Here is a 27,587-nt window from a genome sequence, read left to right on the forward strand (position 1 = left end):
GTATTCATTGCAGTAAATCTGGTTAGATTGAATCAGCCCTCTTATAGAAGCAGGAAAGTCTGAAACTTTGGAAAAGAAATAATGCAGGAGTTCTAAAATGTTGGAGTAATATTACATAGGAACAATTGATCTAATTCCTCTTGCACAGTAAATCGGCTCTAAATGGGAAAAGTGTAGTGATAGCCCTTTTTAGTATTACATTTTCAGAATCTGTTTGGAAATACGAGTTTTGTGTACTTTAATTTATTCTAGGTCCTCCAAACATAGCTTGATATGTGTTATAAGTTAAAAACCATAATAATCAGTATGCCATTCACAGTTTTTAATGTAATAAAATTGATTTTCCAGGTGTGTTTATCTTTACTAAGACTGGCATTACGAAGCGTTTTGCTGGTGGGATGGATCTTACTCTCCCATGCCAGTGCTGTTGCTGTTTCCTCCTGTATGAGCTTCACTTCCAGAAATGTTAGGGCTCTGTATTCTTTTTCAACTTTGCCTTCTAACATGAACTTCCTTTGGAGTCCCGCTCTTAGAAAACAGTGTAGGAGTAAGAAAGAAGTAGGCCAAGCAGGACTGGTAAGATGAATGACATTGGAATATGTGAAGTGGAAACTACTGAGAATTCAATGTTCAGTTTTGATTTCAGAGCCTTACATTCCTGGGAAGTTGGGACTATACAAACTGTTTTCCCCTCAATTGTTAAGGAAGAAAACTGCTGTAATGCTGTTCACTGGGGGATGAATTATCCTTGGTGATCAATACTGTAGTTGCTCTGTGTTGCTAACCTGAGGTAGGAACTTTGTCATGAACAGATTTATTTCAGTTGCAGGGGCTGGAGGCAGAGAATCATAGAATTATAGAATAGTTTAGGTTGGAAGGGCTCTTTAAAGGTCATCTAGTCCAATGCTCCTGCGGTGAGCAGGGACTTCCTCAACTAGATCAGGTTGCCCAGAGCTACATCCAGCCTGGCCTTGAATGTCTCCCGGGATGGTGCTTTCACCACCTCTTTGGGCAGCATGTTCCAGTACTTTACCACCCTCATGGTAAAATGTTGCTTCTTCATGTCCAGCCTGAATCTCCCCTCTTTTATTTTAAAACAGTGCTATTTTAACTGTTGTGTGAGAATCTCAACTATGTAGAAGTAGTGGGTCATTGTGGCTGAACGCATGTTTCTTACATAAATAATTCTTTTGAAGAATGATAGATTGCTGCCTGAAGTCCATTTTAATTTCTTTCTGGTCAGTGTTGGTAGAAGACTTTTAAGCACCAGGTTCTTGCAACTTTTGTGGCCTTTCTTTTACTATTAACAAATGTGTATTATTCATTCTAGTTCTTTTCCTTGTCCTGTTTTTTCCCAAAACATCCTTTAAAGTCCCCTGAGGGTGAAAGTTGTCATCACAGAAGTTTCTGTCTGAACCTGTTAATGCCTACCTGCAGGATGGGGTATTATGCAAATGTCCCCTTCATTAAGAATTCTGTAAAGGGAGAAAGCTCGAAGACAGTGCTCATGATCCTCTTTCATGCAGTAACCTTTTGTACAATGCTCCTAATAACTGTGCTGCCCACTTGCAACATATGCAAACATAGGTCTGAATGCTGGAAGTGAACAGGACTTAAGCAGCAACTGCTTCTATAGAACTGGCTGTTGCCAAGTATAAGTGTCTCCTACATAATGTGGTGTTGTGAATCACATCTCAGGCACCCAGTTTTAATCCTGCTGTGGTGGTGCAGCACTTTGAGTAAGTGTTTTTGGGGGTGTAGCCCCTTTCTTTTAATAGTGTTCAAAATCATAAGAAAGCTTTCTATTGCATGCTGGCTGGCTGGATTGCCAGCGTATACCCACACTTTCCCAAATCTGCTGAATCATATGCCATATATTGTGTTTTAAGTAAAAAGATTGGAGTGAACTACTTGGATCTTTTTGTTGTTGTTATAAACACACACATTCTTGTGTCAGAAGTTTAATTTTGCAAGTAATGCATATGTATCCCAATGACTAATGTCTTCCAGAGGTTTTAGTGTTCAGTGTGAAAGAAGAGCATATGCGTTACCAGAGGGTATAGAGCTGTGCAAATAATCTATTTCTTAAAAACAAAGTTGCTAGAAAATGTTTGCCTTATGCAGGTTTGAATACTGGTACTATTACACAGTCTGTAGTATCTTCTATTATGGACAAATGGCCTTTTCAGTATTACTAAATTGGTACTTAGAAGTGTATTTTGGGGAGTGTGTTTCTGGATTATTATCTTTATAATATAAATTTGAGAAGTTCATGTTATCTAGACACTGTAATTTTTAATGGACTATTTTACAATACTGTAATGTGTTATAGTTGTCTAACTTCTCTTTGAACTAAATGTTATTTTTTTAACTTTTCTTTTTAAGCATTGCTCACAGTTTTTACAAATAGAAGATACACTGTGTTTCAGTTTTTGAATGTAATTAGAAGATAAACTGTGTTTCGCATGAGGAGTCATCAGATCTATCTTCACTTTCTGCTTTGTAGTATTTTTACTAGGTCCATAAGTAATTGTGCCTTTTTTTGCAAGGTTCTTTGGTTTATGTTGTATACTCTGTTGACAGGGTGTGGTTTCTTGCTTTGTCTCATCTGGGAGAGAATATTATTCTGGAGTATTCACACTGAAAAAGCTAAATTGTTTTGTATGTTGTCTCATTTTTTATCCTTTTCAGCTTCCTCATGTGTTTGTGAACTGTGTGGAATGCCTTACTTCACGGCTTCTCTTAGAAGAAATTCTCATGCAATTGCAGAGTTGCTCTCCTGAGGTGGAACAGACTTCTCAAGTGCATTGTGATACTTTCAATGACTTTGTACGCCTGTTTAAACAAGCTGTTTCGACTCAAGACCTTCAAGATCAAACAGTATACATTGTAAGTAATACAATTCTAATGTTCCAGTTTCATGCCTGTTAAGAGGGTGTGAATAATTGTTATGGATAATTTGTATATGAAGTATGTGCAGCATAGAGCAGTTTTCACAATATTTATGTGTAGACCTCATTCAGAATCTGTTGACAGTCGCCGATTCTTTGTTGCTTTACTGGCTTTAGATGAGGTTCTGTATTTTTCCTGGTTTTAGAACTTTTTCTACACAAAAACGTCATAGTGTAACTTATAATGAACATAAGTTATACTGCATATTTAAATTGGGTATGTAATAGTATTACAGAATCTTTAAGAATAGAGAGCCTGTATTTGTCTAATAATTAGTAAGTCATGCATATATCTTTCCTTGGGAAGATAGCCTCAGAAATGAGAAAGCAAGGGTGGGAAGCAAGGCAGAAGTGAACTACAGAGCATGCAAATGACAAGAATTGATTGGCTAGAACAGATTCAAGTTAGAAGCCATATTAAGGAACTAAAATGCATAATTTCCTCTGTAAAAGCGCATTTGAGATGTGAAATCTTAAACTTGTGGCCCTCAGAGGCAAGAACTGTAGTTTTAAAATTAAGATGGAAAAAAAGTCTGCAATGAAACATTTGATGATATACTCAAGTGGAATAAACAGGCAGACTGCAGGAAAAATAACAGGAATTTAAGGATCACAGGAATGAGTAAATCAGTGTAGTAGTAGAACACCAGGGTTTGCGATTTTGGTTTTGTTTTGTTTTTTTTTCCCCTTTGATAATCTTAGTTGCCTAAAGGCATCAAAATTTACAGACATCTGTAATGGCATTTATTGTGCTATATAATGGCATTTTATTGTTCATCTCTCAAGATGAACATAAAAATAAATTTCAGGCATACAAGAGGTCTGAGAAAGGGCACAGGTTTGAGGAATCTTTTTTATTGTACTAGCTCTCACTTGGTTGAATGTAATTGATTATCTTAAAAAGAACCCGAACACCATCATATTAGTGATGTGTAACTGTATATACATTGTAAACCTGCAAAAGACATGGACTTAGATTCCTGCAAAAGGCACAGACTTAGATTTCAGGCCAGCAGTAGGAATTAAGTTTATTTTGAAAGAGGCGAAATTGATTATTTAAGAAAACATGGAAGTGGTTCAAGCTTAAAAGCTTAATTACCCTGGGTAATCACTCTGCATGTTTCTCACAGCAATCAAGAGGCATACTGCTTTGATTTTTTTTTCGGGCAAAGATGTTCATAATTACTGACCATTCAACATACTGAATAATAATCACTGAGCAGTCTTCCTTCTGTTTCACAGGTTATAGTCAAATAAGTTCTATTTCATTTTAAAAATAATTAGCCACTTAGTTAAGTAACTTCGTATAATGCTTAGTGGAAATAGTACTAGCTCAGTTTTCTACAGCTCATGAGTTAGTAAATTTGACATACAAACATACATAGATAATTCCTTTTAATTTACTGTCACAGAAGTGGTATTGGCATCCTTCAGCAATTCCATAAGAACGAAACTTAGCACTAAAATATCTTTTAATAAATTGCACAAAACACTCTATATAGTAAAATCTTACTTTCAGATTAATATTTGGATTAAAAAATTATTCTATATCAGTAAAGAATACTTAATGTGTTACACGAAAATTAGTATCACTCAGAAAACAAGAAGTCTTTGAACAATGCTTGTAGAAAAAAAAGCATTAAATACCTAGAGAGGTTCAATTGTATCATGTAAATAGTTGCTGAATCAGAAGAATTAAGTATTAAGTTAGTAGCTCAGTTCAGTTCTGCAAGGGAACGGGGGAAATCGAAAATCAATTCATGTATGTTAACCCGTGTCATCTGGATTTATTGTAGAATGGTTTAAATTGGGACTGATGGAAGACCAGCATGCTGGTAACGTAAACTGGCAAAGCTAATTTATTCTATTTTATTTCAGTAGTAAATAATGTAATATTTCAGCCCAATTAACTCAGAGCAAATTAAGATGAATGTTTACTTTCAAGCAAAGCATTCCAAATGTTTCTCTTACCCAAAGCATGGGTGCTGAATGCTTGTGATTACTTATGAAAAATGAATTTTATTCATTTTAACTACCTGACAAATTGGAGCAGATATAACTTGTAGTCATTCATCCATTTACAGTATTTAGCACTTTATAGAAGTAACAAGCTGCTGGTTTTAATATAAATCAGCAGACAGTTCTAAAATGTACAATTTTTTTTTTATAAAGCTGAAGGATGTCACATCTGTATTAAAACTGTATTAAAATTAAGGCGTGGAATTACAAGCCTGTGGTTTGGTGGTTTCTGTGAACCACTTGACATATTCCACAAGTCAGGGTTGCAGGATATTTTATCTTCTGCAAATAGAAACTCCACTTTTGTTTCCTGCTTAACTAAAAAGTAAGATCTGCTTAAGTCAAGACCTTAAAGACCTTAAAGCTTTGTGTTTGGTAGCTGCATGTCACTGGATCCAATAAGCAGTGTTTTATTAGTAAAAATATATAGCCTCTGTTTGGTCAGGAACATAAAGCAGTCTTCATTCCTGGAACTGTTTATTATATAAACCAAATACAGATGTCAATATAAAGTCATATGTTGTATTGTAGCTTTAAACGAATTCCCAAGAAGTGTGAGCTATTATAGCAGAGATACTGCTCTGTCAGGGCTTTTTCCTGCACGGTGTGATTTTGAAATATCATTTGCATAAAATGTTTCTTGGTTGTCCACATAAAATTCTTTTTCTTACTGTGGGCAACAGATATGATAGATGTCTTAAGGACTTGGTGTAGGGAGGAAATGTAAAGAGATAGACAGATATAACTTTCCAGACACCTATAGTTTATCTTTCAACATCAGTAATTCAAAAGAAGTAATGGACTTAAGAATTTAGATTTATATTGTGAATGGTAAATAAAACACCAAGAGAAATGCGTTTCTGTTCTCTTTTTTTTTTCTTATTCACGACAAGATTTTAAGTGTACTGGGAATACAATCTACATTTTTTATCCCCCAAAGGATAAGCACGCATGTTTTCATGCTTCTGTTCTTCTATGCTCCAAAATGTTGGTTGTTTAGCTAAAGTGTTTCTTTTTTAAGCTGTACATATGCTATATATCTGTTACATATCTGTTCTGTGATGATTGCGTATAATACAATAAGACCTGTACATTTCTAGGCTCCAAATGATGGCAAGAGAAGCTTCTCTCAAGATTCAGTTGTGTGAATTCTAGGTTATAGCTAACTTTCTGAAAATATCAGCTCTTATTTCTTTCTGAAAAATAACTTATAGTGGGAAAAGATAGCTATCCTACAGGTGATCTAATGCTACCATACTACACATGATGTTGAAATATAAGAATTTGGAACAAAAATTGAAGGTTTCAGTGGTTGTTAATGATGATATGGCTTTGTCAGTGATATTCTTGACTGGTATAATTGCATTGCAATTTTTAGTTGCCATAAGGCATGAGAATGTTGCTTTCCTGGGAATTGTATATTTTTTTAGGTGGCAGAGCTGCTTGGGCTTCCTGGAAGCACACCCGAAACAATAATATCTGTGATGTTGCTTGCTTAAGGGGTGGTTTCTGCTGTCTAAAAGCCATTAGTGAAATGAGTTTCCAGCAGCTAAGAATTAATTTTAAATGCACATGAGAATGGAAGTTGACATTCTCTATGTAATAACATTGCTTTGTTAAAAGGTACTGGATAGAGCAGAACAGCTGAGGGAAATGGAAGCAAACATCCTGCCAGCATTTCTTAGGCTTCAAGAGTTGGTAAGTATCTGGAAAAAACATAACGAGGGTGTCCTACATATTGAAAGTAACTAAACACATGGTATCTGTCCAACCAGGCTCACAGATCAAGATAAGTGATTCTTTAGATCAAAAATCTTGCAAAATTAATCCTCCCTACACACCATAATCAAATAGTCAACTGTCTGCAGTCAAAGCTAGAAACTGAACTAGAATTTAAATACTGGCAGGTTTTTCTTATACTCTTAGGGTTTTGGTGGGGGGGTTTATTTAAATTCTGTTTGATAGTATCTTGCTTTATGATACCTGATCTGTTACAGATTCCTTTGAGGCTGGTATCAAACGCAGAGCTGTCTTTTAGAGAATATTTCGAAATTTTTCTACTCTTCATTTTTGTTTTTCTAATAATTGCAGAAAAATATCTCAGGCAGACTATAATCTGTAGAGAGATGCTTCAGTATAGCTCCTGTTAGCTTGGTACAAAGAAATAAATAAACCTCCTTTTAGAGTTTGACAGATGTCTGTGTGGAAATCCAAAGTCTGCTTCTGAGTCAGCTGCCAAATCAAAAGAGCTGAAACAACACTGAGTGAGTATATTCAGCATAGAGTTCATTGAGTGCTGAATTCAGCATAGGGAGTGTGAATCTGCAACTCAGAAAACGTTTGTTTTCCTCAAGTTTCTCCCATGTAGAGCTTCAGAGCACTGTGTGGTGGCCAGCTTGGGAAAGGTCAGTAGACCACCAGCTATGTAATTGTGGCTGGAGCTGCACAGTTCAGCAGCTGTGAATGTGCTTTATGTTGTCAGAGAGTTTTTACACTTTCACTGGAACTGCAGCACAGTATGTTTCTGACTGGAGTAAACTACTGTATCTTTCCCGCTTTCACTTCTGAAGTATCAAAGCTTATGCCTTGGAATAAAGAAAAATGGTGCATTCTCTGAAAAGAAACTGAAGACAAAGCCAAAAGATGGTGGTACTTTGAAATGTCTGAACATCTAAATAGCTGAAATTATGCTTGTCATCTCAAGACTTTTGCATGGTACTCTTAATCTTCTGGTGACATTGATTTCCCTATGTACTGAATGGAGACTGATTCACAGCTGTGATCTTAATCCTGGCAGCTGGTGCATCTTCTGGCTCTTTTTGTCTGTTCTGCCCATATTCTGGATGTTGCTGCCCCTGAAGCAGAAAGAACCTGTCAGAGAAAGCAGGAAAACTTAGGCTTATGATTGCTGTTCAGGAACCAAAAAAGCATAGGCAAAGACTTACATGTAGTAGAGAACCATCCTCAAATTCAAAAGTAACCTCCAAATAAGTTTGTCAGCTTTGCTGAATGCTGCGATTCCAGTTGCTCAGATTCTGGCTTCTGGACTGAGACTTTGTAAAATTGTTATGCAGCTGATGTTGCAAAGGAATGTTGTAGGAGCATCTCATGTATCACTTGTTTTCCTTGAGTGAAGAGAGACAAGAAACTTCATTAGTTGTGAAAGATTCTGTGGGACTGGGGAATGATTGGAAAAGAGCAGGTCATTGGATGCTTGATTTCTGTGAGTATTAAGGTGAAAAGTACTTAGATTTTTCATACTGGAAAGTCTGTCAGGAACTGAACTGAAAATACTCAAGCTCAAGTACTTTCCTCAGCTAAAATACTAGGAAATCTGGGAGAGGAACAGAGTTGAAAGAAAATTACAGAAAAATACTCTCATTAAAATAATAATAATTAAAAAAGACCCATCAAAACAGAGAAAGAAGAAACAGCAAAGAACATGAGTGGGTACCACTTCGGCAGGAACTGGGAAGAGTAAATAAAATAAGATTCCCCCGTATTTCAGGGGAGGGAAATAACATTTAAACTTCCTTCCAAGTCATTCACAGCTCATAATAAGCATTGTCAACTCAGTCCGGTCACTTCCTTTTATTTTCTTGAGTTGCCTTGATAGTTTTAAAGTGTGCTTCTGGAAGAACCGTATTTAAAAGCATCTTTTGTTATGCAGATTTGTAAGTATGATTGCAGAAACCTTACAAAAAGAAGGATGCATCATCCTCACAGTGGGCTTCGTAGAAAAAAAGCCGATATATGGAAGTGTGACCAAAATAAGGAAATATTTTTTTTAAATATGAAGTGTTTTGTTAGCGATTAACCAAAACATCAAACTCAAGACAAGCATTTTGTCAGTAAAAACTTGGTTTAAAATAATACGTTGCTACATACAGCCATTGTTAGTAACTGGTAAAACATTTGGTAAAATACACAGTTAATACGATGTTTTTGTTTTGAAATGTTTGTTGTTGTTTTTGAAAAACCAACTTACCTTTAAAATAACGCACTATATAGCTGGCTTCAGAAAGCAGCGAGCTTTCTTTTGCTTTTTAAATACTCCCATTTGTTCACAAATACTGGGTTTAATTATCAAAGTAAAATGCTGTTTTAATTTTGGAAGTAAGGGATGGAATTGCTTGGTATTGTATATTACCAGCCAATAGTACCAGTACAATATAGAACCAGTACAATACTTGGTATTGTATCTTACCACCCCACCAATCTTACATGTCAGTGAAATGGCAAGGGATGCAAGGAAGTCTCATGTAATTATGAAAATCTGCAAATGTATGAGCTTCTTGATAAGGCCAGCTGAAGCTTTATTACTATCCCAGTCATTTGTATTAAACTGTACATTTAGTAATTTTTGTGGAACAGAAATGTCACAGCAATAATTTTTCTCATTGATATTGTAACATGCAGTGTTACTTTTTCTTTCTCTGCCTATCTGTTACTCCCTCTAATCCCTCCACTTCCCCCACCCCGTCCATGTAGACTGACAGAAATGTGACAGTTATCCTGCTCAGTGAAATAGTATGGGAACTGTTCCGTCCAAATACTGGGTGTTTTGAGCCATTCACCTTGTATTTTCCTGATTACAGCATAGGTAAGCTAATTCTTTAATCTGCTTTCGGGGATTAAGTAATACTTTTGTCAGACAGCATCTAAATGCTTTTTCTGTGTTTGTCGGTATGCCTTTAAAGAATCAGGAATATGTAATAGCTGTTGGAATGTAAAAGTCTGTATTCACGCAACCTCTGAAAGACTTCTCTTTTTCCACATACCAAAACATCTCAAGTAAAATTTTGGTTCTATTATATTTGGTGGTTCTTTTAATCAATGTAGGTTTTGGTTGGTTTGGGTTTTTTTTAATGATTATAGTTTGTTTTCCCACTTAACTTGTAAGATGTGGTCAGTTTATTGAGTTAGCTTTAAATAAGCAAAACTTATCTTTGTTTAAACAGGACATCTGCAGAAGATCTTGTCTCAGAATCATCCCCCAGAATATTCCGCCGACTTCTATTCTGCATATATCAATATTCTGCTTGGTGTCTTCTACATGGTCTGTAGGGACTTGAAAGAACTTCAGCATCTGGTAAGATGAGTTCCTTTAGGATTGTTCTTTTGTTTTAGGAAGTGTTTTGCCAAAAGAGCTCTGAAAGTCTAGATTTATTGTTGAATATGGACAAAGAGAAAAGTCATAGAATGCTTTGGGTTGGAAGGAACAGTTAAATGTCACCTAGTCTAGTCTCCCCTGCAATGAGCAGGGGCATCTTCAACTAGATCAGGTTTCTCAGAACCCGGTGCAGTGTGGCCTTGAATGTTTCAACATTTGAAGGAATATCTTCCGATTGCATGTTCTCAGCATGTCCAACCTTCAGTTCTGTTGTTTTCCATGCTTATTAAATGTAACTGGCCACCCAGTGTTCTTTATAATTCAACTTTATGGGAAATTTATCTTAAAATTTGACACATTTTCCTGTGTCATTTAGGAAGGTAAAATTTTCACTTGGCTTGCATCCTACAAAGGAGTTTAAGGCAACCAAGCTGCTACAAGACAGAACTGTTGCACAGTTTTACAGAAACATAGCATATATTAATATGATTCAAAGGCCTAGAAAAGTGAGGATTGACATAAATGTTTTTATTGTCTGTGTTTTGGAATTAAGAATAAAATAGGTAAGTCAAAGTTCCTGCAATATAGTCACACCTGAGGGAACAAAAAATACATTGAAGCTATTTAGAAAAAGGAGTTTTGATCTTATATCTGCTGAATAATGCAATAGCAAACAAACAGAAGAAAAATAAAAATTACTTGATGGTGACTTTTGCATAGGAAAAGCTGAATAGCAGTAACTGTTATTAGCTTACCAGATTATTACTGAAATAACTATATTGCGTACAAGGAAAAGTTTGAAGTGATCAGTGATTATGATTAGTAAACAGATCCATGCTAGTGAGATGATCTGAATGTCCTGCCTGCATTTCCATTGGGAAGCTGAACTTACCTGTTAACTATATAGGTTTTTTACTTACATGAAAATGCTGAAATCTGATTGCTATACAAATGGAAACTAGGGTCACAGTTGATTTAGACAGGTACTTAGGTGGCTCTGCTTGTCAGAGTAGTTCCATTAGCCTTAAATGCACTGTTTGTGTGTGTGTGAAATACCAACATTATGAAAATATTTACCTGATTGGGCACTAAATTCTTTTTTTGGTTAATAAGTCTCTTCTGTAGAAGAGACACATACAACTGTCCATAGGCTTCTGAACAACTCCACAGTGTCTAATACAGACTCTAAACGTGTATGTTATTCTGCATGATTATTAATAATGCATATTATTTATATATTATTAAAAATACATTCTGGAATTAGATTTACATGTGGAAGTTACTGAGTTCTGAATACTGGGATAGAGATTTAATAAGGTGCAGCATAACAAAAGAAGAATTAAATGTGAGGAATGTTCTTTACGAAATTGTGTGATACTGATTTAATAAATATAGAGAAAAGTCTAGATTACAACATGGTCAAAGATCTCTCAATCTTACCTTAGGCAAAAGGAGTTCCTTTGAATGTGGAATGTGTTAGCATGATTTTTGTTGTTTGGGATTTTTGTTTTGTCTTTTTAAGAGGAACTTCTGCTTCTGTATGTGTGGCCTACTTTTGAACATGCTGTACTGCTCCTGGAATGGAAAGTTTAATCTGAAAATGAAAAAGCAAGTTCATGAAAATGTTTCTATTGCATCTATAATATCTAATTACTATGTTATTGAAAAAAAACCCCAACAAATGCAACCCCTGAGTACAGTAAACAGATTTTGATGAGATCAAACCCAAGCAACCTGTGAGAGATTACTTCTGTTTGTATTTTAACGTACAGAATTGTTGTGACATTTAACAGTATAATGTTTAGAAGCAAGCAGCATAATTATTGACTGAAAAATAATCCCTTGGTTTTGCAAAGTAATGAATTGCGCTGCTTATTATATCCTGTAGCTAGATGGACTGTATAGGACCTTTTTAATATGTTGTACTATTTACTTCCTGTAGGCAGCGCTCAATTTTTCTAAATACTGTGAACCAGTGGCCAGAGGAGAAGGTAAGCTTCTGTCTTTAATTTCAGCAGGTGTAAGAGTGCAGGTGACCTCCTGTGGGTTTTGTGGAGGACTTTGCTTTGATCTTCATTGTCTTGTGACCATTTCTGGTCACAACAGTGTTGCTTATTTCAGTTGCACCTACTAGTCAGTATCTGCAGCAGAAGCACTAGATGACATTTTTTGGTGGTGTTTTATGGGAATACTGTGAAAACTTGCTTCTCCACTATAAATCTTTCTCTTCACTCAACCACCAGGATTTCTGCATGGGATAAGTCATTCCTCTGCCAAGGCTAAGAGGAGAAAATGAGAGCAGATGTTCTGCCAAACTGTCCCAGAGTATCTCAACTGCAGAGAAACATCCTTGCATGGTAACATGTGCTTGCAAATGGATGATGATGGTGCATCATCTTAATGCAGTGTTTCAGAGTCAGGATGTTAGATGACTTCTGTCATGCCTGTGACTGGTCAGGTGCCAGGGATAAGAGTTATAGTGTTGTGTGAGTTAAATGTTTAACAGAGTTGATTCTGTCTTGGTGCAGCAAATGAACGTGACTCTCGCAAACTCTGGAAAAATATTGAACCTCATTTGAAGAAGGCAATGCAGACTGTTTATCTCCGGGAAATATCCAGGTAATCTGGGGGGCAAGGGCTTGTTTTTTTTTGTTGATGTTGCTGCTTTTAACAAGCTTCCTCTCTGAATATTTGCATTCTGCATTATGTTTCATGGCTAGTGTTTCTTTTTTGATAGAACAGCATAAAACCCACTTGTAAAGTTGACTTCACAGATCCTCACTGTGTACCAAGGATGCATGCAGGCCTCAAACTTACTGTGGGATGTTACAGATTTTGAACCTTTGTGTTCCTTAGCTTTGTTTAGTAGAGCTAAATTTGTAGGTTTACTGTGCTTTCTGACCCCCGTGGTTTTTTTTTGTCCAAGAGCAAAATTTTCCTCACTATTTCTGACAGTATTAGAATCTGGTGTCCCGCTAATGGGCTGAGATCCTCTTGATATGGTTTTAGATTTCTTGTTTGTTTCTTGAGTTGCCAGACTGCTAGTATAAAAAGATGGTGGTGTTCATTTTCAGTGTTAACAATTGGATCAAATGTAATGACTTTTCCATGTTTAAGATGAGTGATTCTGATACTATGCCATGTGAAGAGAGGTAATTCAGTAGTGTTTGATTTCTTTATCTTGTTATGTAATGATTTTTTTTCCTTTGAATTATTGAGGCCATAGAGTATTCTGGTAACTGAACCTGTGTCTGTAGTATCAGTCCTTGCAAAATGTTTTGGAAAAATGATCGTTTGTTCAAAAAGGAGAATTGATTTTACTTCATACGAGCCAAACGTCACTGTACAATGAGGCATTATTCTATTTGACTCAAATATGTATTTGTACTTTATATTGATCTTCAATGCATAGTCTCCTCAGGATCTTCCTGACTTTTTATGTGTAATTGCCTACTCTAATTAGGGTGTAATACAAGATTATGTTATAAGATAACTTATGAATTGTTTCCAAATAAATAGATTTTCCTCTTTACAGTTTTCTTTCATTATAAATTTGAGCTTTAATGGATTTTTAATGATAAATTCCACTTTCTGCATAATAGTTCTAGGTTTTGCCTCTGTGTACCAGTAAAAGCTTGAGGAATTAAAATGACCGTGTCAGTTTTTCTGGCCCCACAACTGTAATTAAACTGGGATTCTCTTCAAGTTTTAAGTGACAGCAGTAGAACTTTGCTATTGGCTGATGTGCTACATGAGCTAAGGTGAAAAGGAGCCTTTTTTTTCTACCTGTAAAATAGTCATTGGGTAAAAGCTTTGCTCGTTCATTATAATTTGAGTGTTACATCAGCTCTTATCAAACTGTTTCCAGAAGTTTTGCAGTATATGGCTGATAAACCTTGTTCATAAAGGTAGTATCATAGAATCACAGAATGGTTTAGGTTGGAAAGGACCTTAAAGATCATTTAGTTCCAACTCCCCTGCCACAAGCAAGGATACCTTCCACTAGACCAGATCTTTAAAAAACCAAAATAAAAAGCACCGGTGCTTTAACAAACTCTGTGATATACAAAAATGATCTAAAATCATGACATTCGTGACAATGTCATTCTTTAGGGAAAATTCTGAAATGGAATTTTTTGCTGTTTTTTAGGAACACAGCAAACTGCTTGTGGGCATTTTTCGTTGACAGAATGTTCCATCTTGATGTCTTGAAAAGTTTTTCAGTGAAGAGTGAATATCGCTTTATTACATAGACTTCAAAATTATATTACAAAGTAATTATAGTATTGTTCTCACTAGCATAAACGTTTATTAAGCAGATAGAAGGAAAGTCAAACCTACTTTTTTTTTTTTACTTTTTACCCAATTCTGCATTTTTCTTGAAACTTAGAACACTATTGGTACATGCTTACTGGTGGTAGTTGGAAGCAAAGAAACTGGTATTTTACAATTAGCTTGTACTCAAATTTATATCTTAATATACCAATACTTTCTGTGGTTTTTCAAATATGCATAATCTGCACGTAATTGAAACATAAGTGCAAGGTAGTATGACATGTTATTTTTAATTATACTCTTACTAGCTGTATCCTAGCCAGTGTCATGAAATTGAAATACAATATACCAAGCAGAAAGTTGTCTCTAAAAGACTAACAAGTACTTCATCTTTATATATGTGCATTATCTGTCTTTTAGCTCACAGTGGGAGCACTTACAGCATAATGATGAAGAACCTGGGCAACTGAAAGGTATGAGATATAGTAACTGTAGAGGCTTGTGATGTGAAACGTGTACTTTGCATTTGGCTTGGTTATTGTCACCTGAAAACATGTGAAGGGAATTATATAGATGAGGCTACCTATTAACGTCCAGTTACAGTTCAGGGTAATCATGTTTATTGAGAAGGTGTTCTGCAAAGGACCCTTAGTGTTTTTTCCCCGTAGCATATATCCTGACTTTAATCTTTCTGAAGGTTCTTTGTGGGAAAAGCAGATTTCTTTAAGTATTTCTTAATGTAGGAATGGAGGAGGAATGGGCGGACCCCTGATGGCCAAACCTCTGTGCACCAACTGGCAGGATTGTCTGAATAGGGAGAAGGGAATACTATACCTGGTATGTTACTTACACAGGAATAGCACATTCCTAAACAAAAAACCTGTCCTGTGTCCCAGTGTCTTGGAAAAGAGAAATGTCAGAATCACAAGAATTCTTTCTATTGTTTCAGTAGAGGAGTAGGCTTTGTTGAGGTTTATACTTCAGATAGGCTTGATAGGCTTGAAAGTTGAATCTTAATGTATCTGTCAGCCTTTGTTTACATTTTCCTGATGGTGTCAGTTGCTCATGGTCTTTTGACCAATTCACAGTTTGGGAAAACTTTTTCTGTATTATTTATTATGACAAATAATGTATTCTTTAGATAGCAGGTAAAATAGCCATTTATTTTAATATTGTCTAAAGATAGTTTCAGTCATCAGACTGTTTCCTATATTTGGGAAAGACCTTTAAAATTATCAAGTCCAGTGGTTAATCCAGCACTGCCAACACCAAAACTAAACCATGTCGGTAAGGGCCTCATCTGCGTGGCTTTTGAACACTTCAGGGATGGTAACTCCACCACTTCCTGGGCAGCCTCTTTCAATGCCTCACTACTCTTTTGGTGAAGAAATTATTCCTAATAGCTAATCTAAACCTCCCATGGCATGTCTTGAAGCCATTTCCTTTTGTCCTATTGATTGTTAGTTGGGAGCAGAGACCAGCTGCCTTCTCACTCTGTCCTCCATTCAGGTAGATGTAGAGAGTAGCAGCCACCATTCCTCGTCCCTTCACAGATTTTGTGTCTGTGATAATGGTATTGAGAAAGCAGTTGTACTCATTTAGTTACAGCAGTAGAGCAGGACAGAACAAAAAGAAGAAGAATGCAATGAGTTCAGTTTGATGTTTGTGGATGTTCAGGAGTGTTTTGGTGACTCATAAAGTGTTTGTTTATTTTGTAGGACTCTCTGCACATACACATGTGGAACTTCCTTATTACTCCAAATTCCTTCTAATAGCTGCTTACCTTGCTTCCTACAATCCTGTTAGGACAGATAAGAGGTTCTTTCTTAAGGTAATGAGATTTTTTCTTAGTGTTGCTTAATGGATTCCTGCATGCTGAATTTCCTATTTTAAAACTTCATTTTAAGCAATATATCTATGTGTGGTTCATTTGTTGTGATCAGAATCCTTTCTGTAGATCACATATTGTGATTGGTAATGATGTAGTCATTATTGATGTCTAATAAACCAGTCTTCTTTGTTGTGTCAAAACATATGTAAGGCTGTTACAGTGTAAGTATCTGCTTTGCTTTTGTAAGTTGGTATAGCAACAGTTTGTAAAGATTTTAGAGGAGTGCCTGCATTGTCCTTAGGTATAAGCCACAGGAGTAAGATACAAACCACAAGTGCATTAGCCTTTAATGAGGTAAAATGACATAGTGCAATGTTAAGTTTTTTATACAATTTCTATTTCCGAAACAGAGAAATAGACACAGTTACTTTTGCAGAAGATGTGGCGCCATTACCTGGCACATGTTGTGTTGAAATGACTTTAATGCATGTTTTAGGATGAATGTATTAATCCTTATTACCAAATCATTGTCTAAACTCCATTTTCTGTAAGTTCTTGACATGTATAGGTTGAATTGTTCTTCTTCTGTTTTTTCTTTTTTCTTTTTTTTCTTTTTCCTCTGGGCTATGTTGTGGTCGTGCTGCAAGCAAATGCTGTGGTGCCAGAGTTTGTAGCCTGTCTCTTTCTTACCCTGAATCTTCATGCTTCTCAAGCATACCTCATTGTGTTGTTTTTTGAGGTCTTAACTGGAGAAAATGTGGGCAGGAAGACAGATACCAGAAAAGTGATTGGGCAGTTATGTTTTCTATGCATTTTACTGATTTTAAGGTTTTATAGGTTATTACAGTATGTATTAATACATGCATGTGTGTATAAATGTATGGTATTAATGATAAACTGGTGTGAAAATGTGAAGAAAATGTGAACAAGGCAAATTTGTAAAAATGATTGTTTTCTTCCCTCTTGAAGAAAAAAAAACCACATAGACATATGTTTTGAGAAGTTACTGCGATTTTAGTAATAATATACTAGTGTGTTTTTAGTTTAAATACAGGTTTCATGTTTCTGGTATGATCTTACATTGAAAGCTGAGAAGAGTAGAGGATGACTTATAATAAGTGCAGATTTACAAGTTTTCTTTATGGGCAACCTTTGTTCTTTTCTCTTGGCCAAAGCAGTTTCTTTGTAAGAGACTTTGCTGAAGAAGTGATTTTGCCCAGATATTTTCATATCAGTCTTGGAATTTAAATAGGGAAGCTCACAAGAGTGAAGTCAGTGAAGCATGTTGTCAAAAAGTGCCTCATCTTTCTTGTTTGTGTTCACTGAGCAGCCTTCTCAATGTTTTTTTTTTTCCTTTCTCCTTTTTTAGTATCTCTGATGGTTCTGTTCTTGCACATGAGCCCTGCTGGACTTGTGTGCAGTAAGCATGAGCTTCTAAGGTTTTTGAAATGCCTTCATGGTCCCTGCTTCAATCAGTGATATTAAGTATTTTTCCCAAGACTTGGATAAACAGGAGGAGTTACCATTCTTGCTCCATCTGATAGCAGTTAGCACTTAGTCAGGTGCTAGCTACATCTCAAAGCCCAACAAAACTGACACTTTTGGTGGGTTCAGGGTTTTGAGTCATGCGGACTGTGAAAGTGGAATATGATTTTCTCAGGTTTATAATGAGATTCAGAGTAGGTTACAGCAAATTATCTTCTGGAATGATTTAACTAAGGACTGCTAGATGCAAACAAGAAGATGGCCATTTAGGTGCTAATATGCACTATTGGTATGGGTGCTAGGCTATACTACAACTAAAGGTAAAGTTATGGTTTGTGGCAGCCTGGAATGCTAACAGCCTGATAAAGCAGTGATGTCATAATTGGCATTGCTGCTATTAGTTATATGAAAATTTAAGAGCTTTGCAGTAGATTGAGAGAAGAATACAAAGCTGGTTTTGAAAGATAATCTTTAAAACAAACAAAAATTTCAAACTATATGAAGTCTTATTTTTATCATTTTAATAGAAAACAGGATTAAAAACTAACTACTAAAACTACTAACTACTAAAAGTAGCTCTGAATGCAATGTTTCTATGTGCTTGCACAGAAATAGGGCACCTGCTCACTTGCTTTGAAACACTTGATAAATATGCTGTATGGAGATGCAAAATGTATGAATGCAGTTGTGATCTATCACTGTTTAACCTCAGGCTTAATCACTTCCTCCGCTAAAAAGTCTGGTATCACCTAGTCTTCTTTTCAAAGGCATGATAAAAAGATTACTTTGCTGTCTCTGATACCTGTCTCTAATATGGTAGGTATTAATTGAATGAACTAATTCTTTTTTTTCAGTCTAGCAAATTAGTAAAGGAAACTTAAAGTCAGTCAGGAACAGCCACAGTTACTGGTATCATCTTGACATGGCTGAATATTGAGGTATACAAATACTAAGTACAAGATTTTAAACATTATAACGAAAAAGAATTCCTTCTTTTGAGATATTTTTTCCCCTGATTCATTGAACATGCTTATAAGGTATGCTTTTAGAAGTAGAACTTGACCATGTTTAAAGAATATTGTACTCCACTAATTTTATATCATTTATACATGTCATCCTTCACGTGTCTCTGTCTTGTTTTGCTCATTGATTTATAGACTTGTTAAGGCGTTTACTATGTTTCTCTCCTTGTCTTGCTCTCACATTTTCAGTTGAGATCCAAAATCCAGAACTTGATCCAAGAACACTTCATTTTCTTCGCACTATCTTCCCTTTCTTAAGATTGCTTTAAAGCTGTGCCTTTTTAAATGATGCTCCCTCCTTTCTGTTGTTTATCTCCTGCACCTTGAACTATACTTGTGCTGATTTAATTCCTTTTCGTCATTCTGCCAACTTGCATACCATCCAAATTCTAAAATGGAGCAGATAAAAGGTGAAAATTCAGATGGATTGTGTGCATGTGTGTTTTGAAAATGAAGTGTCCGTCATTGAGACTTCTCTGGAAAGATAAAGAAATGAAACCTCTTTTTCATTAGTTGATTGATGATAGGAGGAAGATGGTGGCATGAAGTTGAATTCAAACTGCCTTTTTGCTGCCTCTTCTCATCAGTCCCTGATTGGATCAGGAAAAAACACCTTATGCGTATCACCAAGTAATACTAGTGTATTGGTTTTTGCCTTTGCAAGAAGTAAAGCAAGCATAATTTTAGTGCTTCTAGTAAGATGAATTGCTAGTAACATCAGGCACAAGTACTGGAGGTTAAAGAAGCAGAACCAGACTAGTGTGCTACCATATTTAGAGTATATATATATTTTGTTGACTGTTTTGTTTCTATTTTTCCTGTAGAAGGAGCATAAAATAATTTACATATGAATTTGCTTATTTTCTGTTGTTTACAGCATCATGGGAAAATTAGAAAGACCAACTTTACGAAGAAACATGAAAAGGTATGTATTTTATCTTAGCTGAGTTTGGCAACAAATATTTTCTTCGTGCTCCACTGCTGGTTTTGCATTTTGGTTTGCATCATTGTTTATTGTAGAAGAAACAGAGTTGCATAAATATTGTTATTATGTGTACTGATTTTGTGTGATGCAAATTTCTGTCGATACACACATTTTTATTGTTTTGAAATTTAACTGTAGCATATATTCATCTCCTAAAGTAATGCTTTTCTGTGTGACAAATGTGCTTAATAAAGGTAGTTAAAGGACATCATACATGGAAGAGCCAGATAGAAGAAGTTCTCTGAAAGATAATAAAGTAATAGGTGATTAGTAGTTTTGAAAGTCAGATCACTAATTCCCAATGACGCAGTAAGGTGTAAGAACTAACGTTTGTGTTTTGAGGCTTGGAAACTTTGCATTCCTGTCCATTTCTTAGGATTCAATCAGACTGTTAGCTAACCTTTCCATGATTATAAATAGCTAAATGTTATTGATTTCAGTAGAGTTATACCAGTTTTTACTGTCAGAGGCTTGATATGCTAGGAGAAGCAAATACCTAAATGTGTATTTATAACTGTAATATAAAGAGATAAATCAAATTTTAACATTTGTAACTTGTTGACTTAATTTTAAAGAAACCTGTAGAGTAAGAGCAGTTCAGACAGCACTAAATCCCTGCTGAAACGGTCATTATATCCTCCTCTTCCCCATGCTACGGGCAGTGTAAATAATACGAGAAGAATTCTAGCAGTGATACATAGCCTGGTAATTCTTTGTTTCTGATTCTGCCTGTTGTCTTTTTCCTAATTTTCTGCTGCCTCAGCAGGAGGACAGAGTGCTTGGCAATCTAAAGACTTCTTTCCAAGTTTTCTTATTTCTGTATGGGTACAGTTTTTGCATGTGAAAGTGTAAGTGAGCATAGTTCTACTTCAACAGTGCAATGTGTTGCACCACTAGGTAGACCCTTACGCAAATGTAAGAATTCAGAAGTCTCTAAATTCATGTGTCCTGTACACATGAGCATCATGTGTGTTTTGTCCCTGGCACATGAACTCCTGAGAACTTCCAGAGCATTTAATTGTTTTCAGGAATGCTGTATTTTTGCAATACCTTCATGTCTTAATTAGTAGATAAATTTTTCAGGAGAGGAATAATTAAACTGAAGCGTTCTTTTCCTTGCATTTGCTACAAGGAAGCATTTGTTTTATTCCTTCTTGGCAATAGATTTCCATCTTGGAAGATGATATGGGAACAACCAGGGACACAGGAACAGCTAGGGATGTACAATAAATGGGAAAAGAGAGATTTGATGAAGAAATACCCAGGTTGTGATCACATTAATTGTACTGTAGAGGTTGAACTCCTGTATCACTGGTTATGTTAAATGGACTGATTTCACTACTTAGTGTTCAAAAGCGCTTGCATTAACAATAAACTGATTTGCATTTTATTATTGTTCCTGAAGCAAACTAGGTGCTGCTGACTAAGTACAAAACCAGGAGGTACTAACAAAAGAATTTAGTAAACGAGGGTAACTCAAATGCAAACAAATGTAAGCAAAATTAATGGTCAAAAAGATGAGTGAGAATTCAGTGAGTTTTTAACTTTAATTAGATTAATTCTAATTTTGTAGACTTTATATTTGCCATACAACCTAAGCATTGAATGATGTTCTGAAAGCATTGTTAGGCATATTTGCATACATGTTTAACCGTGTCTTATGCAGTTGGTTGTCCAGCTGTAACAAGTAACTTGAATAATCAGGAAAGACTTTGAAGACTGCAAATGATCACATTCTTGCACCTTTTTGTTGCATTCAATATTACTCTTACTTTGAAGAGAACTAGGACTTCCTAATTCTAGTAGATCAACTGTAAGTTAGTAGAAAATACCTCTAGAGTTGACAGTGTTGCATTGACCTCTGACTGCATGAAAGAAACAGGAGTGTGTCCTAGGGATTAATGAATAGGATGGGTACATTGTGGCGTTTTGAAAGCACCTTTGCTTCTATTTATAGAGCGCTGACTCTCTGCTAATGTGTCACTTTAGAGGTTAGGACCCTTCTGCTATTAAGTATTAATGCCAGAAACTCAAACTGCTTGTAGGTCAGAGTACAGTCTGGTTTTGAAAGTTTCTGAGGCATGGTAGACTGCAGGTCCTAAGAGCATCTTCCAGACGTACATTCCTTTCCTATACTGTAATCTTTATAAATATTTGCACAGAGATACAGTTGCCCAGATGTAAAACTGTATACGTAGGTACTATGATTCTGTAGTGAGGGAGACTGAAATACAGGGATAAAAGTTTACATATGTAGTGTTATGAATAAAGTCTCATTTGCTTCAGTTGGTGTGACAGATTCCCTCAGAGAAGCTTGTTTGAAGACTGATTTACAGATCAGACTCGCCTGACTCCACGTGGGTACCTGCATCTAAGCTGGTGTCTTTTTATAGACAGTGCAGAGCGAGTCAATGCAGTCATTGGAGTGTAGGGTGCGATTAGTCTCGTTCTCAAGTAGGTTCTATGTTCGTTCAGATGAATTGCACCATAAACTGCATTGATTAGATTTCTGCTGGCTGTAATGGTAGCCAGGAAACTGTCTGACTGTACACACTTACTTGGCAGGAAGCGAACATTAGATTAAATAAATCATTCCCTTAAAGTTTAGGTACAGCCAGGCTAAAAATCTGTTTCTTGATTCTTAACTCTGTCCAGTCCAGAGGCCATGGTTTGTTTTTTTTATCTAATTAGAAAAAAAGTAAATCTTGTGAATGAGGGGAAAAAAATGACTTTATAATTCTATTAGTTGCCTTGGTGCTGACAACAGCAGCATATGTTGGGTTTCTTTGCATAGTTGCTGCAGAACAATGTTTTCCCAGTTTAGTGACAAGTGAGAGATCTTTCTGGTGAAGCTACTTGTGCAGGAGTATGCTTTTTCAGGTGTCAGGCTGTCAAGAGATCAAGTGTGCTGGTTGTTTATCAGAAAAGAGTTTGTCTAGAATACCTCTTCATTCCAGGATTTGTTTTGTGTCAAGATTCCTAGCTTGCAACTGAAGATGCTTCATTTGTATAGCAGCCAGGAAGGTTTGGAAATGCTTTCTGCCTTAGTTCCTTGCAGATTTGTAAAAATCTTACTCTTTACTATGTGCTGTTTGGAGGAATTTCCAAACCATTCCTGTTCTTCCAGGAATTTATTTCTGTCAAAGAAATAAACCCAGAGTGCTTCTTCTACGAGTTGCACACTCTTAGAATGAACTCTTCTGGCTTTTCCAGAAGAAAGTGTTTCTCTTAAATAATTTGAAAGTTCAAAACTATGTTCTGTTTAAGCAAGAGCTGGTAATACTAAGAGCAAGAAATTTGTGAAGTCACTGTATACTAAACACAAGTCTTGGGAGACATGGTGATCTTAAGGTGCTTTCCAACCGAAACCATTCTGTGATCCTATGATTACTGAATGCATGCTGGTTGTGCTTGCTAGCAGCTTGGAGTGTACACAATTACTGTATGTTTGGTGACTTTGTTGATAACAAAACATATTCACAGAGCTGACATGTTTAGAGGCAGAAGGGCAGGGGATTATGCATTCATAACTTACACCATACCTGCATTCTGACTAAGGCTGCTGTGCTAAAGTTTTGACTACATTTATAGTATTTTTTAGACTGTTTTCCTTGTTAGCTCTGGGGGCACCTTCTGGATTTGAAAAGCTAAAACATGTGTTGGAAATAACTTTTTGTTTTGCTGAAGAAATGTGTGGTTGTGTTTTAATGTGATGACACGGAAGTGCTGGTGGTGTATTTGAGAGTTGATCTTTCCCAGAATAATTTTGGAATAAACTTTATTTGGAAGTTCTTCAGCAGGGACTGGAGCAACAGGACAGTGGGTGATGGATTTAAACAGAGGAAGTTCAGGTTAGATTCAGGGAAGACGTTCTTTCCTGTGGGGGTTACCCAAAGAAGTGGTAAGTGCTCCGTCCTACCAGTGTTCAAGGAGAGGCAGAACAGAGCCTTGGGCAGCATGGTCTAGTGAGAGGCATCCCTGCCCATGGCAAGGGGGGGTTGCAACTAGATGATTCTTTACAACCCAAACCATTCTATGATTCCTCTTAAAACTTGGCTTCTATGCTAGTAAGAATAAATCAATGTATACTACAAAAAAGGGAAACTGAATGTCAAAGTAGGGAGAATGAAATACAAACTTAAACGGAAACAAGTATTTCCCTTATCAGAGCTTTTGACAGTGTGGGTCATAGATAAATCTCTGCAGTCCTAACTATGCTGTCTGAGTTGTAATACTACCCACTTCTGCCTTGTGAACTGCACTTCTCTTTATTGTAAAATAATTGTTTAGTTTACAAATACTTAGCATCAAAAAATCAGGAACTCATATTTCTGTGAAATTCAATCGAATTCAGTGTTACTTCATACAAGCTGTAATGCCTAAAATGTCCCTCAGTGTCAGCTGAGGTGTGAAGATGATGTTGTACGGTGCAAAAGAAAGATAAGGGACAAAAATAGCTCTTTAAATGCGAAGTTGTGTAAATATGCTGTGTTTTGTTAATGTTTGCGTGTACCTGGCGGGCAGCTCTTTATACAGCAGCTCTTGCAGCAAAAGAGCTGACCTTGGGCTCAGCCAGCTGAACTCTTAATTTTAGCCAGCTGAACTTGGGGGAGGCAGAAGTGCTCTGGGCCCTCACACTCAGCACTCTTTGGGCTGCATCTTGAATAATCTGCCCAGTTTTGCCCCCCTACAGTACAAGACGCACATTAATAAACCAGAACAAGTTCAGCAGAGAACTGTCAAAGCAGTCAGAAGCTGGAGCATTTGCCCTGCAAGGACAGCCTGAGAGAAGTACAGTTGTTCAAGCTGGGGAAGGGAGGACTAAAAACAGTTTGTCTTGTACAAGTATGGAGATTATCAGGACTATATGATACAATGATGGATGGTGAGAGAGTGAGAAGCAGTGAGTGTAAGCTGAAACAAAATGTTTTTACTGGTTATAAATAAAACTTTTTCCTTACAAGGACATCCAGGCAGTAACGTGGGTTTCCCAAAGAGCTGGGGCAGTTAGAGTCCCTGGAGGCATCCAAGACTGGACTGGTAAAGTCCTGAGCAACCTCACCTGACCTCCTCCTCTGAGCGGGAGGGGTTTGAGTAGAGAACTTGTAAGGACCCTTCCAGCCAGAATTGTCCTATGACTGGGTGTATTGTAAGAAAATAGAAATATAGTAACAAAGGCATTTCCTGTGTAAAACAGTAAGTTGAAGTGTTCTCATTTCTAATTTTCTGACAAAAAATGTTTTCTTCAGTTTTGGGTGTTAAACTGGTAACATTTTTGTTATGGTATAAAGCAAGCAAAAGAGAAAATGAAAACTAAAATATTAAAATCAGCAAAAATATACATAAAAAAATCTCAGCAATTTTGTTGGGAAAAAGAAGAGCAGTTAATACTTCATATTCCCACAGAGATGGTTGATCGATTTATTTGTTTATTTATATCGGGTTTAGAAAGTGAAATTCACAGAAGAGCTGAGGTAGGCAAGGACCTCTGGTCTAGTCCAGTGCTCCTGCTCAAGCAGGGACACCTAGTGCATGTTGTTCAGGGCAATGCCTGCTTTGGTTTTGATCATCTGCAAGGATGGAGACTCCACAGTCTGCCTTGGGCAGTAAGATGTAGTCTTTAACTGTGCTGAGGGCTAAAAAAAATTTCTTCCTGTATTTAATTTCCTGTATTACAATTGGTGCCCATTGCCAAGTTGTTACAGAAGGCTGTTTATTAGAGTAATTTAATACGATGTTTAAGACAAATAACTCTTGTTATGACTTTGCACCTTCGTGAAAGGAAGAGGCTTTGGTTAAATGATTCAAGCAAAATGGGTACATTGATACTTTAATAGGATCTTCTCTGTTATGCTTTTTTAAAATGCAAATGCTACTAAAATATTTATCTTCAGTAAGCAAAAGAAGCAAAAATATACTTAAAAGTTGTTTGGTTATATAGATCTGTAAAAACTTGTTTTGTTCTGCAGAGATCTTTGTAGGTGATCATGGGTTATAGACTGACTGTAGACAACAGAATAAACCTAAACCTTTACATTTTTTCACTAGCTAGAAATTCAGTGTGCTGCTAAGAAGCCTAACTGGTCTTCCTGTTGATAAACAGAAGAAAACTATATGCATCTTGGGAACGCTATAAAATATATTCTTTCCTCTTCAATCCCTAGGTCAGGGAAGGTAATTTAATAGGACAAGTAAATCTAGAAATCTAGTGACAGGAAATCTGGCATCAGATCCACTGTATAGCTCAAAAATGTTCCTATTTATTGTGTAGTTTGAACTCTTGCCATGTTAAATAGAGCTCTATATCTCGATCAATAAGTGTGTACTCATGTAAGTAGGCTGCATGACTTTTGTGAATTACAGTGCCTCACCAGGGACCAAAAGGATGTGAGAACAACATCTTGTGGTACTCCAGGAAAGATCTGTTGGACTGAAAATATCTTATTTCTGTTGTAGACCAGCAATCACCTCCTTGGGCCAAAGCCATTTCCCCTGGACAGATTGTTAGCAATATTATATAGTATTGTGGACAACAGAGTTGCTCCAACTGCAAATATATTTTCCCAGGTGAGTGTCTACTTTTGTTTTTTTTCATTCCTTTTTTTACTGTCTGGAATTTTTGAAAGGGTTTTACCTTGTTTTTTGTGTCTATTCTCATTCCATCTAATTTGAATTAAATGTAGTGAGAAAACAACCACAACAGTAATTTAAAGGTGAAAGCTTAGAGTAATATTTGTCTGTAATACTAGCTATGAATTCAAGAAGAAACCTAATAGTTAATTTTTTCTGATCCTGGGCTGTGATGTGTGTTTATTAGTTCTGTGGCTTCTCACTGAAGTCTGTTAACCTGTTTGTATTTCAGTTAAGTGTGTAGATGTTCACTGTCCTATAGCCAAAATCAGTTACCTTGTAACACGTGTTACAGAAATACAGTGGTGAAGAAGGAGCAGAGAGAGGAATAAGGTATTTGCAGGTGAAAAGTGTTGTCATACATGTATTTTAGGGATAATGTTTTCATTCGGACCAGCTCTTGCAGAAGAGAGTCGGTGTCCAATTTCGCTAGATGGCAGCATAACTGTGGAGTTGAATAGAATTGAGTAAATCTAGTTCTCTGGAGCTCTGGGTTTGTCAAGTGTAAATACCTGTATAAACAAAGATAGTTTTCTGTTGTCGACTTGATTCCTAGGCTTTTCATGTTTACCTTAGAAGATCTCAATTTCTTTCCTGCTTTCCAGTTATGCTTAACTTCTGCCTATAGAAACATTTTCTAACTTTCCTTGCTGAGTCTCAGATTTAACAAAAGATTATTTGCATCTGATGCCTGCTTTCCTGTAAGGTTCTAGGACACATATGCTCAAGATACCTAAACAGTTTGTTACTGCTTTAATCATTCCTGTTCAGTGTTCACACAAATATTTGGCAGAATTAATCTCCCAAATTTGTAGGATAACCAACAGTAAATATACATATTGTAAAATCAGCCAACAGAGAAGCTAGGGAATTGTAGTGCTTTATTTAACCATCGGTAGGTGTGTATCTTCAGTAATAGTGGAGGGGACCCAAGTCCTTTACAGATGCAATAGGCAACTTAAACCTTCACATAATGATCTCTCTCAAGCTCCTTTAGTTAAAGGTTATTATATGATCTGAAGCATGAGACATTATTAGACATCAATTTGGAAAATCTAATAAGATAGATAAGTAGTTTTTCAGCTTAGAGCCTCCCCCCCCACCCCCCTTGAGATGTCAATGGGATAGCTTCAGAGGTGTTCAGGAAGTGGCTGAAAAATAAAGTTTAGACACATGCATCCTGTACTTGTTTCTTGCCTTTCTTCTGTGATTTCACAGCACCCCAGGAATTCACTGTGTATTCAGAAGGAACCCTAACTCTCTATTCCAACCCTAA

The 27,587-nt window shown here is 36.4% G+C and overlaps 1 protein-coding gene across 2 annotated transcripts in view; it reads left to right on the top strand.

The window, feature by feature from the left end:
- The window catches only part of ORC5 (origin recognition complex subunit 5), a 72,030-nt gene that overhangs the window by 5,656 nt on the left and 38,787 nt on the right, over positions 1–27,587 (top strand). For both annotated transcript variants that reach the window (XM_061366317.1, XM_061366318.1), the window contains 10 exons: positions 2,692–2,889; positions 6,594–6,668; positions 9,462–9,573; positions 9,932–10,062; positions 12,026–12,074; positions 12,612–12,702; positions 14,779–14,831; positions 16,077–16,189; positions 19,574–19,621; positions 26,138–26,248. In XM_061366317.1, coding sequence (XP_061222301.1) covers positions 2,692–2,889; positions 6,594–6,668; positions 9,462–9,573; positions 9,932–10,062; positions 12,026–12,074; positions 12,612–12,702; positions 14,779–14,831; positions 16,077–16,189; positions 19,574–19,621; positions 26,138–26,248 — 981 coding nt within the window. The remainder of the gene's footprint in view (positions 1–2,691; positions 2,890–6,593; positions 6,669–9,461; positions 9,574–9,931; positions 10,063–12,025; positions 12,075–12,611; positions 12,703–14,778; positions 14,832–16,076; positions 16,190–19,573; positions 19,622–26,137; positions 26,249–27,587) is intronic.

This window comes from Neopsephotus bourkii, unplaced genomic scaffold (genome assembly GCF_033783945.1).
Source record: "Neopsephotus bourkii isolate Nb327-2 ecotype Australia unplaced genomic scaffold, CSIRO-AGI_Nbou_v1 NB_1328, whole genome shotgun sequence".
NCBI lineage: Eukaryota > Metazoa > Chordata > Aves > Psittaciformes > Psittacidae > Neopsephotus > Neopsephotus bourkii.